Consider the following 14,822-nt stretch of genomic DNA (forward strand, 5'->3'; position numbering starts at 1 on the left):
GCCCAATTCAGGCGGCAGTGCACACATTTCAGAAATAGTGCAGGCGATTTCGACAGTACGGCATAGTTGCATTCATATATTGAATCGCGGCGCGACATTCGTCATATTGCAGCCATTTTGTCATAGTGCAGGTTAAAGTGGCCCAGGTTCAGGCATATTAGACATATCGCACATTATTCGTCAGATCGTTTCAATTTCGGGGTGCCGCATGTAATTTAGGCACTGTGCGGTAAGACCGGCATTGCATAGATAAGTAATAAGAATTTTTATTTGACATTTCACGCTACCTGAGCCTCCAATGACACTCGTAGTCAGTCAGGAACGCAAAAAAGTCAAGTGCCAGTTGCACTGCTCTGGATGCAAAAGGAAGAGGGTATTTAATGTTTCATCTGGCTGCCTTAGCTTCAATCATATAAGACATAGTACACATAATTCGTCGGGTGCTCGTATGTTCGGCATGAGCAATATTTTTTTCGGCTTTGCTCAATCAAATTCGCCATGCTGCTGAAGGGCGATAACAAGAATCCATAGCATTTCTGATCTTTTTGAACCAGTAACGAAGTTATCCACCCGATTTAGAGGCCCTGAATGCCACGTGACCGCCAAATGACTGTGCCCCCGAGTTCTTAGAGCGAGACTAATGATAAGTTAATTCCTGAGAGCTGAAACTGCATCTGAGCAGGTCTTTGACCAAGATTCACGCTACTCTTGACAGACAGATAGGGGCTTTCAAAAATATTTTCCCAATCCAGCAGCGAATTCGCTTGAACATCGCCTAAATTGCTTTACTGGACGCCGACTGTCAGGCCACGTGACGAAACCTTGCACTATGACGAAATTGAACCTACGGCTCACTGAATTTGAACGCACCATCTTCTAAATCATGATTGCTCTTCTTTTGAAACATGTGCACTGTTACCGAATAGCATGCACTTGGCCGAACTAGAGGTGCGCTATGCCGAACTGTCGAAATCGGTTGCACTATTACTGAACTGGGTGCACTAGTTCTATATTTGGCCGTAAAAAGGTGTCGCGCATTTCACATTCACGTGACATCCCAAATTCATTGTTAGCTCCAGAGCTTTGCTGTGGGCTAACGTTGCGTAAGAAGGTGAGACTTGTTTACATAATCGCTTATTTATACCGTGCTGGATTTATTTGAACATTGCCGTTAGCACATGTCGTACCTATGTCGAAATTGAATTACGTAACCTGACTAATTATTTGCACTAAGTCTAATATGTCTGAACCCGGGCCACTTTTAACTGCACTATGACGGAGTGGGGTACACATAGAGGATTCTTCATGGCTCCGAGTGGAAGATAAGGATATCTTTCCAAGCGGGTTACTGAAAAACCGAGCGACGAAGGAGCGAGGTTTTTCTGTAACACGCGAGGAAAAGATATCCGATCTTCCACGAGTGAGCCATGAGGAATCCTATATCTTTCTATGTTGAGGTTTATTCTTAGTTAATAGAATATTATATTTGAATGCATTCATCTATATAAAAATAGATTCAGAGTAGGGGAGAGTGGGGTGGGTTGTATCAGTTTTTACTCCGAGACCCATAACCTCGCAACTATCCGTGATAAACTCATTATTTCCATACTATCTCCTTCCCTGATTCTTCTGCTTTTTTGTGCAAAGTAACTTTTCCTCTACCTCTACCAGTTTTTCTTCTACGATCTGCCGAATAGAACAATGTTTTTGATACAACTTGCCCCATTGCTTGGGTGAGTTGTATCACATGGTGGGGTAATTTGTATCACTAGGTATTTCACGTTTCAGGGAGTGTGCTTGCTACTGGTTTTGAGCATAACAACAACATTAAATGGGGTTGATACAATGTATATGCTCAAAGTCTTCACTTTTATTAGACCAAACTTAGGTTAATGCAATCCGAACGAAACATCGAAACGAACGAAACATCAACAGACTAGACGCAAAAGTGGCCCGTTAAGAGCAAAGAAGCCAACACATTGTGCCAAAATGGAACGAGTATTGACTAGCTACCTACAAACGCGAGCCAGGGCTTAGCTTTCGCGATCAAAAGCAACATACCTACCCATACATACATACATGTTACAACATACCCCACCCGGCTCTGATACAACATGTACCTCGCCGCCATCTTGGAAAAACATCCTCGTGCTAAAAAACAGCGGATAGCTGGAGAAATCCATTTTCACTCACGCAGCCTTAGAACCTACCCTCACCACCGCTACGGAGATCTTTCAAATTCGTGCACATCTAAATGTCCAAAACACACATTTCCTTGCAACTAATTTTTTTAGAATGACATTAAAAAAACATAAAATCGGCTCTCACCTCGAGACGCGTCCACCCAGCCACACGACAGAACAGGGAAAGATGGCGCCCGGAAAACCTCGTCGGCTGGTCGTGTCATGAGCGCCATCAATTGGATAAGTTTCGCACAATTCGCCCTGATACAACTTGGACATGATACAACTCTCCCCGCTCTCCCCTAGTATGTTCTTATTTCATAAGTTTCATCCATAAACAACCATTAAAAATGTCGTTCGGTTATTGACCCATCATCACATGAACTCTTGATTTTTCGCTATGAACCCTCGAGACCTTATCTTTGCATCTCAGAGGGATGCAGATACAACAAATTCTTATCTTTGCATCTCAGAGGAGTGCGAGATAGAAATATCCCTGCACTGTAGACCCAATGGCAAATAAACCTCAACTAGAAAGATAATGACGAATATCGTGCCGCGATTCAATACATAACGCACTATGCCGAACCGTCGAAATCACCTGCACTGATACTGAAATGTGTGCACTTCCGCCTAAATGGGGCGTAAAAAGGTGTAGAAAAATAGAAATCATGTCAAAACACGCCCTGGGATCTTGATTTTGTACCCTGATCTTGTTATTCTATCGGTCTATCCCATTTTCATTTTTCAGGGTTGTCAATAAGTTGTCATGACCTTAATGAATGTTCCAATACAACTTACACGTCTCTAAGAGCCGGGAAATCACAGGTCGCTGGGCAACGACCATTCACTATCGGAACCAAAACACACATCTGCAAGCCTCGTGTTTCGTATAGACGTACATATAACGATAACACACTAATCAGATGGCTTTCTGTGTATTTTGACACCTCATTTGCAGCTGCAGTACAAAAGTACAAACGCTATAGCGACCTCACCGGCTGGGGAGGGATACCTTTTCCGCATTACTGTGGAAAGCGGCAGCCATATTGGTATGACCTCCCTTCCGCGATATTAGGTACATACCTACAGCAACATCAAGAACAGACAGACACACAGACAGGAGCTACAGGTAACAACAGCAGCAAAAGCTGGGGTGGAATAACGCCGACAAGTTTACTGTTGACATTAGATTAGACTAATGACGTCATAAAAAGCCCACGTGACGTCAGTAGGCTTATCCGTCCGGCGTTCCGACACAATCTTGCAGACGGTATCGAGGTCAGCCGCCACGTATTTCGCAATGTCATAACAATCATGTGCAGTCAAACGCCGAAACAGAAGAAATAAATAATTTAAGCGTCTATAGTGAACCCAAAACGCCATGTGTCGAAAGAAAATGCAATGCACATTACTTCTGAATACCTAGCTGCGTACAATAGAAGGATTCGAATACCTATTTAGCGATCTATAAAGGTGACAAGGCAACCCAAATGTATTCTGCGAACACGAAACATGAAGAAAATAATCTCTGTTGAACATACTAGTTCTATCCCTAGCACACACTTCACTGTAGGAAACTCTTCACTGCAGTGAAGTACAGTGCACTGTAGGAAAAACGTCAGACTGTATGAGTATGAAAACATGAGCAAATCGCCATTCGCCGCTATCCACAAGCCATGTTAGATAGTTCTACGAGATAACTAAGGTGAAATCAGATGAGAAACACATCGACAATTACCCTCTATTACAGCGATCATGTCACACGAGCTGCTACGAGCACCATTACACATGACAATCTCAACTATTTAGGTTACATTTATTACCATACCGCAATATCAACTTTACAAGCAGGATCTTGGCAAATCTCATGTACAGTGTTGCTATCAAAAGTATCAAAACACATACCATCGCGAGACCAACAACAAAAAGCGTACTGGGGCTGAAGCTCGGTTCACATATCACCATTAGTAGGTCTGTTGCGTGCTGGAGGATGCAGATGCGTGTTGGATTTGTTTGGAAATGGCTGCCGGTGTGATCCAGCCTGGCAGTGGAGTTCATACATCACATGTCACGCGTCACGGCTCTGGCGTCACGGGTCACATGTCACACAGTCACGGGGTCAATGAGACCCGAAAAAAATGGCGGTAAATTCATGTCTGTGCTATACATATGGCCGGCATGTTGATGACGTCAGCAAACAAGACAGGTTGTCATGACAACGGCTCTGCAATATATATAGCCATGTATGAGTGGAACGTAGTGCATGTTTAGCAAGGACTGTCATCAATGATTGGTATGAAAATAAATGGCACGAAGCATAGCTCATCATTTCAGCGATGAGGTGAAACAAAAACAACACACACAGTCAACGGTTCTACCGTTCTACGAAGTCAACCGTTCTACGCATTTCAAGATTTCCACTCTCTCGTATCATTAAATGGCATATCAAAATGTATCAAAAGTGCAAAACCGTTGGTCATTTGCTTGCGCAGGAATTGTCCAAAAACGCGACAATAGTTGACCAGCACCAAATGACAGTGAACACTAGCATCCAGGCTTTCCAACCGCAACAAAGGCGGGCAGCAAGATAAGCTCCTCAAAACAAATGAGAGAATTTATCCGGCACTTGCATGACTGGAGAATGAGATGATGGTGCTATGCTCTTCTGGAACAAAGTTAATTTAGATGAGGGCTTACATAAAGTGGCATATAAAAGGAAGTTGGCGTACAGCTTACTAAATTCCGTAGTAAGCAAACACGAAAACCGTCGAAAAGAAACGAGAGTTGCGCACAAAATACATAGAACGCTTACCATTTCATAACAATATCCGTAAGAGATCTCGGTCATCAAGTTCTTTTTACGCGTCTCGCTCATTTCTCGTTGCAAACCACTTTACCACTCAGCGATCATCGTTCGTGTGTTTTCTCCGTGGGTACTGGGTAGGTACCTAAGTCCATGCCATAACGCAGATCAATACTGCGTGAACCACAAGCCCACAAGTTCTCACAGTAACTCATATGAGACTTGATGCTGACAGTCGACAGGTATACCGTAGGTCATATATGTCCTGGCATTGACACTACTGGTCAGGTAGGGTCACACATACCGCAGGTCGTATGCGGCATCTTACGGACCACGATCTTACGGATGTGACGTCATACGGGCTCCGTGATAGGTCAGTCCACACCCCCGTTCGGTAGGCCGTGACGTTCACATTAGATCAAATTAGGTCAGATAAGGTTAGCTAAGGTCACCGGCAAGCTCAGCTGAGGTCACAGGTCAGGTCACCGGGGAGGTTCAGATGTCCACCGAGCAGCCCCGACTTGACCTTCCTTCCGGGCCTGGTTCAGACATCTGTGAAAAGAATAACCCGTGTCACACTCACAAGAGCCTTCCAGACGACAGGCTCGATTATCACAGTGGCTTATTACATAGTACAGGCGCGGAAAACACCTTCCTTCAGTCAATGGTGGATTAGGAGGAGATCATCGCTGCATATATCTGTGACTGCCATGAGGTACAATAAAAATACAGGTCACAGGTTCAAATCAACGGCATGTATGTCCACACATTAGATTGACCATGATGTTCAGGTTAATGTCAGTGCAAAGGATCCCATGAAAAACTTAGACAAAGTTAGAATCAAAGGCCCTCAGCTTACACAGATCAGCCTCGTGTTACAATTCGCAGACGTGGCCAGGAAACAAAAGCTTTATTTGTAACAGAAGCTCGATATCTCACCCATGGGTGTCGATTTGTATACCTTTGGGGGTGCTGCAGCACCCCCAATGCTCAAATGAGCACCCCCAATGGTTTTCCGGGCACCCCCGAATGTTCCAGTTAGCACCCCCAATGATTTTGTCCCTCAATAACTCCCACTAACTCTGCTGAAGAAAATAATTGGTTCTGCAGTCTTTCACTACTAAAACTAAAACAATTACACAACTTGCAATGCATGAAATAAAGATGTAAAGAAAAGAAAAGTTAGTTTTAAGAAGAAGGGCGAAAAAAACGGTAAGTTGCAAAGACACTGGTGTGGGTCCGTCGTACACGGATGTCGGACCCTTAGAGCTGCTGGCGCGTACCCTTTACAAGCCGGCAGGGGGCTCCAGAGACCGGCGACGGGCCCTCAGAGGCCGACAAAGGGCCATCAAAGGCCGGTGGTACCTTAAGAAACCCTGTGGGGTCGTCTTTAGAGACCGGCACGGACTCAGCGCCGATGGGGCCCTCAAAGTAGCCGGTGTGGGGCCTTCAAATGTCACCGGTGGGTGGCCGTCACATGCGCACTTGTGGGGCCTTTAGAAGCTACGATGTTGGGCCCCAGAGCCGCCGATATAGGGCCTTAAGAGGCACTAGTGTGGGGCCCTTAGATATGGCAATGTGGGGCCCTCGGAGCCGCCGGTGTGGAGGGTTCACAGTCGCCGGTGACGGCCCTCACAGGCACCGTTGTGGGGGCTCTCAGAGACACTGGTTTAGGGCCATCACAGGCGCGCGTGGGGCCCTCAGAACTGCTGTTACGGAACGGACCCTTCATAGGCCGACAAGAAGATATTAAGAGGTCACCGGTGCCTTCAGGAGCCTTGTGGGGTTCTCAGAGACTGGTATGGTGCGCTCAGACGCCGCTGGGATCCTCCGAATCACCTGTGTGGGATCGTCAGGGTCGCTGGTAACTGACAAGGGCCCTCAGAACCGCCCATGTAGGGTTTTTAAAGCCATTGGTGTAGGGCCTCAGAGTTAGGGGTGTGTGGCCCTTAGAGACGCCGGTGTGGCGCTCAGGGGCGCCGGTGAGGGCCCTCACAGTCGCCGTTATAGGGGCCCTCAGAGAAATGGGTGTGGGGCCATTACAGGCGGGTGTGCAGCTCCTAGAGCTGGCCCCCTATAGGCCGGTTAGGACCCCCAGAGGCCGGCAAGTGGGCCTCAGAGGCTGGCTTGGGGCCCTTATGGAGATCTTAATGTTGGTACTTGTGGGCCCATGAGGTGTTCTTACGAGCCCTGTGGGGCCCTACTTAGTCCAAATATGGCCAACGTGGACCCTCAGCGGCCAATTGGCGCCGCAGGGCCCCTCAGGCCCGAATAACCCGAGGGGCCCCTGAACCTGATGGGGGGGGGGGCATGTGCCTCACGGGCCCACCTGGCTACGCCACTGACTGGAAAATCGTAAACCCATAAATATCGAAATGCGACCACCTGTCATTATCAGAGATTATTGTGATCGTCTGATTACCGCCAGAGCTTCGTAGCTACCGTTCCCTCCGCGCAATATCCACTCCTGCGGACCGCAGGGGCTGCTGCACCGGTGCTAATCGCCGTCATCGGTTACTGTCGCCTTATTACCGAGGTGCCGGGGCTGCAACCAGCTGCCGGCAAATGTACGACTTTTTTCGGAGACATATTTATGTAATAAGGTAGCCAAGTACCTACCAGGACGAGCAGAATGATGCTGAAGAACGTTCAACCTTTGGGAAATATTAGTGGAAATCCCGGGATTATCCCGGCAGTTGCTGGGGTATTTCGCCACCCACCGTTTGCTGGGGGGGGGGGGGGGGCGTTAAACGCCCCCAGCTGATAACTCGAGAACCAATAGGCGCAGCGAAACGCACGAGGCGGCAAACGAAAGAACGCGACGAGACGCTTCAGATGAGTACTTTAAAGTTGAATTTTGAGGTCAAAGGTCGGGTCAAGGTCAGGTCAAATACCTGAAATTGGGCTTTCAGTAGCATGGACTTCAGGACTTCGCAATGGGCGCCTCTCATCATAAACTCTGTCAAAACGGTGCACAATCCATCATATAAGGCCTACAAGAGTGTCAGCTCCATGTAGGGGTCAGTCAAGCATAGGTCAGGGTCAAGGTCAGGTCAACCAGGTAGGCACATATCCCCGAAAATCAAAACTGATATTCGCAGCCTGTGACACATGTTTTATGGGTAATTTGGGGCGTAGAACACGATGGTGACGTTCATTATATCATATGTGTACGTGTTTGGCTCAAAAAGTTCAATTTAAGAAATGCATGTATCATGGTCGGTAAGTAGAATAAACTTTAGTAAAAGACATAAAACCGCGTTCATGAGGTTATGATCATTATTCAAGTCAGACCGGTTTCGTTCCACAGTGAGAACATCTTCAGTGACAATATAAACAGAAATGTAAGTTACATGTTTTGATGGGATGATTACCCTGACACGATATCGAAATTGACGAAAATGATCATAACCTCATGAACGCGGTTTTATGTCTTTTACTAAAGTTTATTCTACTTCTAAAACCATCAAAGGACAAACTACATGATTTGATGGTCGGTAAGTAGTAACGAGAAATTGCCAAGATTCAGTTCAAGATTTTGGAAAATGCGGAACGATAATCAATAATCGAAGATAGCCATTTGATTGTTCATGGTATTGGCAGTCTAATAGCGTTTACGGCATGTCTGTATGTCTATTCTGTGATTTTATATGATTTTTTGAACATATGCCGTTTTTGGTCGAAAACTCAGAAATCATGACGTCACTAAAACCTCGATATTTCAAAAATTTTCCGACCGATTTTTTTGAAACTTTGTCACAATAAACTTCAATCGATTCCCTACAGGTACCCAAAATTTACAGGCGCCGTTTTTATGCTATGCCCGGCGAAAAAAGTGGGGGCGTTTAACGCCCCCCCCCCCCCCCCCCCAGCAACTCGCGGGTTATCAGTAGGTACCTTATGAGGATACCCAACCATGCCTTGTATGTACGGTTGTGCCCCATGGCAAAGCTGCAATCTTTCACCCGGTGCAGGGGTTGAGCACCCCCAACCATTTTGAAAAATCGACACCCCTGATCTCACCTGAGCCAACAGCCGCCCTCGATCCAAACACTGGTATTCAGTACCAGAGCGGGGCTTCTGCGACAGCAGCGCCACCCGCGGCGAACTAGAGCTTGCTGATCGGGCCGACAGTTGGCTCTGACTGTCATCTAGACCGGCTTCTGTTGATAAATCGTGTTGGTGAATGGGTTATGCGTGATGAATGATGGAATCGCCAACGTAAGGAAACACCTTACCCTTACGACAAAATATCGTAAGGTGTTCCCTTACTTTGGCGATTGTTTTGACAAGTTTGAATGCTTTGATTTCAGTCAATGACTCAGTTTCCCATCTTTATTGTGACAACCGGCTATATTGCGACCATGAGATGACATTTCGACCCTCAGACATAGGGCAAATCTTCTGAAACCCTGCTTTCGAGCTGCTTAGTCATTATTGCTTGTTTTAGGATACTAAGCAAAGCCATTCTTAATTTGCAGCACCACAGGACCAAATACAGATATTATTGGCTAGGCTCGAGCCCTACCCCTTACTAGGCCAACAGACACCGATAACTAATGTAACTCTCACCTGAGCTAGACAGCTGAAGCGGAGGTATGGCCGGTGACGTCGATCCTGCCGCCAGTGACGTCACCGGGCTGTCCACCAGTGACGTCACGCCGGAGCAAGAGTCACCCGGGAGTGTAGAGGATCTGTCGAGTGTGCGGGAGATACTGGTGGTCAGTGACGGTTTGAGGTCGGCTGAAAGGGCAAGGGATCCAGCTGTTTTGCAGGCAACAATATAAAAAACTATAGAAGACATTATATTTATTCCGTGGCTTTTTCGGGCGCAACGTAAAACAAGACATGAATGAAACAAATTAATGCATCACAAAACGGACAATAATAAAAAAAAATCAGGAAGGTAGAAAAATCCAAGACCCTTCAGTTACCACAGGAACAAAAACCAAGATAAGGATAAAAGCCAAATGTTCAAACAGGGTCCACTGTCCTACCCGCTCCCCTCATCGTTCACCGATACCCCCACCCCTACCTCCCCCTCTCCCCATCCTCCCATTCTCTCTCCACTCACCTCCCCTCCATCACCGGTCCCGGTCCTCTCGCCACCACAAGATGCCTCAGCCTCTCCGGCTTCGGACTCGGCATCGGACGTCTGCCCAGCGACGCCGATCTCAGCGCCATCTTTTGTCCACATTCCGCAGAATGGGATCTCCGCATAGCGGGACGGCCCGGTCGACCACTCATGTCGAGGTAATCGTCACCAAGGGTGGGGCGGTTGGGACCACACGGAGGACGCATGGGGAGGTAGTTGTTGGGGGGAAGGGATGTTGTGGGCTCGTTGGCGTAGAGGGGTTGTTGATGGTGGTGATGGGGTTGAGAAACAGGCGAGCAGTTGACGTATGTTGCTCCGTTAGTTGCACTTGTGCTTGTTTGTACTTGAATCGGGGAGCAATTCACATAAGTAGCGTCATCCTTCGTTGCTACTATGTTTGTGGCACTCGTAGATTTTGAAAGAGGCGGGGGACAGGAAGTACTAGTGCTGCCACCTATATCCGCCGACCCGACAACACCGCCACCTATATTCACCGGCGCGCAGTTGGCGTACGCCGGCCCGCCATCAGGTGGCGCCACGTTCGCATAGCTCGGCTCCGTTGCCGGCGCAGCAGCAGGTAATGGCGGCGGAGCCAGGCCAGGAAGGAGAGGATAGGTCCGTTTTGATTTATCCACCACCGCGTAAGCAGGTCGTGTAGGCTGGGAGTAGAGTCCAGTGTCCAAAATCTGTTCGGAGGGAATCTGGGGGCAGAGCTGATCGCCGGGAGCGGGAATCTCGATTTCACCTGAGGGAGAGGGGTAGAGGGGTGTCAGAAAGGGAGAGTGGGAGGGTAATGATACAAGCGCATAAGATGTGATGCAGTAACGGCATCGTGATGTAATCGATACCTAGCCCCTCTGCTGATAAAAAGGTAGCTACGACCTGTGGAACGAATAGCTGCAACGCAAAGCAGGATAGCAATACCGCAATTGTTCGAACTGCCGCAGCAATTCCGGACGTTTACTGGACATTTCAGTGTACTATCTGATATTCAAGTGTACCATCTCTTCTATAGACGCATGTCTGGATCAACATCAATAAAGCAAGCAAGCAGTAAGCACTGAAGCGGGGAGAATCCATGGACCCATTCCAAGTTCAATTTATCACGGAAAACTCACCTGTGTCCGCGTTCATCACCGGCATCCTCCCGCTCCCATCCACTCTCGGTTTGAGAGCCACTGACGTCTGCTGCCCTCCACTGCCCGGTTTGAGAACCCCTGACGCAGCCTGGCCATGACCTCCACAGCTTGCGCAAGGACACGCGGGTATTTTGTACAAACCATCATCGGCTTGCCGGGATTCAGTGCAGCGTTTCTGACAGACGTTACACGGCCTCGGGGTTTGATACCAGCCTTCAGCGGGACCTGGGTCTTCATACAGATGCTCCGAGATGCCTTCAGGGCTTAATCTTGTCGCCCCCGCGCCTGGGGTGGTTGGTAGAGCAGGACGGGGTCGGTCGTACCCACCCAAGGCCGGGTCAAGGTCATGGACTTCAGCAACCGTTCGAACGAGCCGCCCGGATGAGCCGCAATCGGTGATTGGCCGGCTATGGGATGTGTGCGGAGCGTTGATTGGCCGATGGGGTGTGTCCTGGATGGTAATTGGTCGGTGCGATGTAACAACGCCGTTGATTGGTTTCTCGCCCGGTTCTTCATAGACGTGGTCGACGAATCGCGGCCCGGGTGGTGGTGAGATGGGCGTGGCCTGTGGAGGTCAGGTCAGGTCAGGTCAGGGCACGGAGGACCATGAGGTCAAAGGTGAATAGTCGCTGACGGGGAAACGAACCATGCAAAAGAAGTAAAGACTAAAGAGTACCTACAAATAAATCTTTGAACAAGATAAGAAGTATCTGCTACAATAGAGTAAGGGCCGAATGCCTGAATCTGTTCACTTACTAGGGACATTCTTGTAATTTGTGTATATTTCATGTGTGCTCAATTGGTCAGCAATCGACATAAGAACAGCCCAGTGAGTCCCACGCAGTGGCGCGGGAACCGGGGGGGGGGGGGGCTAGGGGGGCTGAGCCCCTCCAACTTTTCGGCTGGGGGGGCTCGTAATGTATTTGAGCCCCCCAGCTGGAGGAATCGAGATCGGAAATCTACCAACACAATTTCATAGATTCATACATAGGCGCGGGAACCGGGGGAGAGGGCAGTGGGGGAAGCTTGCCCTCACAACTCTGGGGCCGTGGGGGCGGTGCCTCACAACTTTTCATGAGGCCAGGAACCGTTGGGGCAGCTTATCCTCCCCAAATTAGGGGTTGTGAGTCACAAAGGAAGAAAGCATGTGAGTGAAAATCTACCTATTTTACTGACTCGGCAAGTCATTTGGCAGCTTTAAACCTTTATTCCAGGTTGCCAAAACGGTAGTTTCTTCACTCAGCTGAGACGGAATACCTCACTTTTTTTGCAAATATTTTCCTTTTTTTCGTTGAAAAGGCCAAGGTCTGAAAAATAAGTGGCCTAAAACCGATGAGAAAACTAGATTTGGGGGTACCCTAGGTTGATCTCTATGATGGTTCAGCCCCCCCAGTCTGGAAGAAGTTCCCGCGCCCCTGGTCCCACGAATCTGACATGCACATTGCAAGGCGAAAGATACCAAATTATGTCCAGCTCATCTCGTTTTCCTTCACATCGAAGCTCCCAAAAACTCACCGCATTCCGAGGTTCTTCTCCCACACCATCCAGAACACCAGTCCTCCTCAAACTACTCCTGCTGATCTTCACAGCGCATGCGCAATCAGCAGAACACCTTCGCACCGCCCGCGGCGACCTCATCCCAGAGCCAGAGCCGGAGGCGGAGCGGCCGCAAACGCCACTACCAAAGCCAGAGCCGCCGCCCGATCCGGCGGACGCGCGGCGGCCGGCGGCGGAGTCAGAGCCGCTGCTGCCGGCCGAGAATTCTGATTGGCCGTCGCCGCACGGGCGGGTGATGACGTCACCGGAGGCAACGGCCGCCGGGTCGGAGAGGTCGCAGTCGTCTGAGGAGCAGGCGCTCCACTGGGGGAATAAAGGTAAGAGACGCGTTAGAGAATGAATCTATGAAAATTAGGTTAGAGAATGAGCTCGTGACTGGATTCATGTAACTTTCATTCCCGTTAGGATATGGAAAGTGGGAACATAGTTTGGCTTGAGGAACGCCAAGCATGAAGAAAGCACGAGCCCTTACGATAACCACGGAGTTCACATTGGATCCAATGCCGTCACAAATCTAGACACATGACACCATAGTCTATACAACACACAGAACAACTGACCTGGAGACTGGACTGCCGGCACAGTCCGCTCTCCCGTGACCTCGTGATGGTGCTGTCACGACTGCAACTTCGTGACACGGTGCGTCGTGACAGGCCGCTCGGACTCTCTGTGGACGCCGTGATGTGACGTTACGTGACGAAAATGAAGCATCGTGATGAATAGTGACGAATGCAAAGCTAGTGGGTAGTGACAGACGCATTGTAAGCAAGCAATATGATGACTGGATTTGAGAGACAAGTCATCAAGAACAAGCAAGAGGTAAGAGCTGTGCAGGTAATATATGCAAGAGCCAATATCTATGCAGAATACTCAGATACCGATGGCCGAAGACTCAATGACTTGATGTGGGTTATAGTGACTGGTAGAAGGCACTGAACCCCAGGACGACATCACGGTCCAATAAGAAGCCTCAACTCTCATCCTATTTCCCGTAAAAGTCTTTTGTTTATTGCGGCTACTCAAATCCACATGCGCCATCCACTACCAGTCAGGGACGGCACCCACCCCATTCCTATTCCCTTCTGTTCTTTCACCCACTGTCCTATTACCACCCCATCCCCACCATTCCATCCTATCCCACCCCATTCCTATTCCCTTCTGTCCCTTCACCCACCGTCCTATTACCATCCCATCCCATCCCATCCCATCCCATCCCATCCCATCCCCCCCTCCCCCACGCACCGTCCTGCTTCCTGGCCAGTCTTCTCCTCGCCTGAAGTCTACACTGGGCTGCCTCCTCCACCGCCGTATGAATGACATCAGCCTGCCCTCCTGTGACTCCCAGCACATGCAGCCCTTCTGCCCGGCCACAGCGGGAGCCGCCCTCCAACACGTACTTCCCGTCGGCCGGGCCGTAGCGTCTGAGGGAGGGGAGGGGGATGGATGGACCCTGGGGTCAGAAGGGTCAGATTGGAATCTGGGGTCAGAAGGGCCAGATTGGACCCTGGAATAAAAAAGCCCCAGTCCCTAACTCGTGACCGGCTATGTTATGACATAGAAATGTGACGCAGGTTTTGAAGTGTCATGCGATTTCAGGCTATCGTATACCTTTTATTCAGAGGTGTAATGTCATGCTAAAAATTCATGTCATGATAGGTTATGATCGTCTTGACATCACATTTCACTATTATCCGTTATCGAACTGCCTAGCCGGTAACTGGTAAGAGGTAACAGGTAAACTTGTATAACCTTATCTATGCAGCGTCGCCAATGGTCAATGCCCGTTGTACTGGGCACAGGCCACGCCAATGTCCCACACCCTCAACCCATGGCCACCAAAGGTCACCAACAATACATCCCTCTCCTAACCTGAGGTCGGCGATGGCCCACGTAGCTGCCAGCCGGGGCGGCGATCCCATCACCAGAGACACCCTGAGATCCTGAACATGTAGCCTCGCTGGTCCGGTGCCCAGTTTACTGCGAGAGGGAGATACCAGGAGCTGACCGGCGAACTGGTGAACTGTCGGTCAGAGGCGGGGTCA

At 49.0% G+C, this 14,822-nt stretch overlaps 1 protein-coding gene across 1 annotated transcript; it reads right to left on the reverse strand.

Annotated features, from left to right (window-relative positions):
- Nucleotides 1-3,860: 3,860 nt before the first annotated feature.
- On the reverse strand, nucleotides 3,861-14,795 carry LOC122376291. Its single transcript, XM_043356088.1, has 9 exons — nucleotides 14,650-14,795; nucleotides 14,023-14,201; nucleotides 13,341-13,447; nucleotides 12,739-13,083; nucleotides 11,203-11,788; nucleotides 10,064-10,829; nucleotides 9,562-9,683; nucleotides 9,013-9,152; nucleotides 3,861-5,541 (listed from the first exon to the last, which is right to left on the reverse strand). Exons 1-9 carry the CDS (start codon nucleotides 14,697-14,699, stop codon nucleotides 5,485-5,487), a joined length of 2,352 nt encoding a protein of 783 aa, XP_043212023.1. The 5' UTR covers nucleotides 14,700-14,795; the 3' UTR covers nucleotides 3,861-5,484.
- Nucleotides 14,796-14,822: the final 27 nt, after the last annotated feature.

This window comes from Amphibalanus amphitrite, unplaced genomic scaffold (assembly GCF_019059575.1).
Source record: "Amphibalanus amphitrite isolate SeventyFive unplaced genomic scaffold, NRLGWU_Aamphi_draft 002089F_arrow, whole genome shotgun sequence".
NCBI classification, from domain to species: domain Eukaryota; kingdom Metazoa; phylum Arthropoda; class Thecostraca; order Balanomorpha; family Balanidae; genus Amphibalanus; species Amphibalanus amphitrite.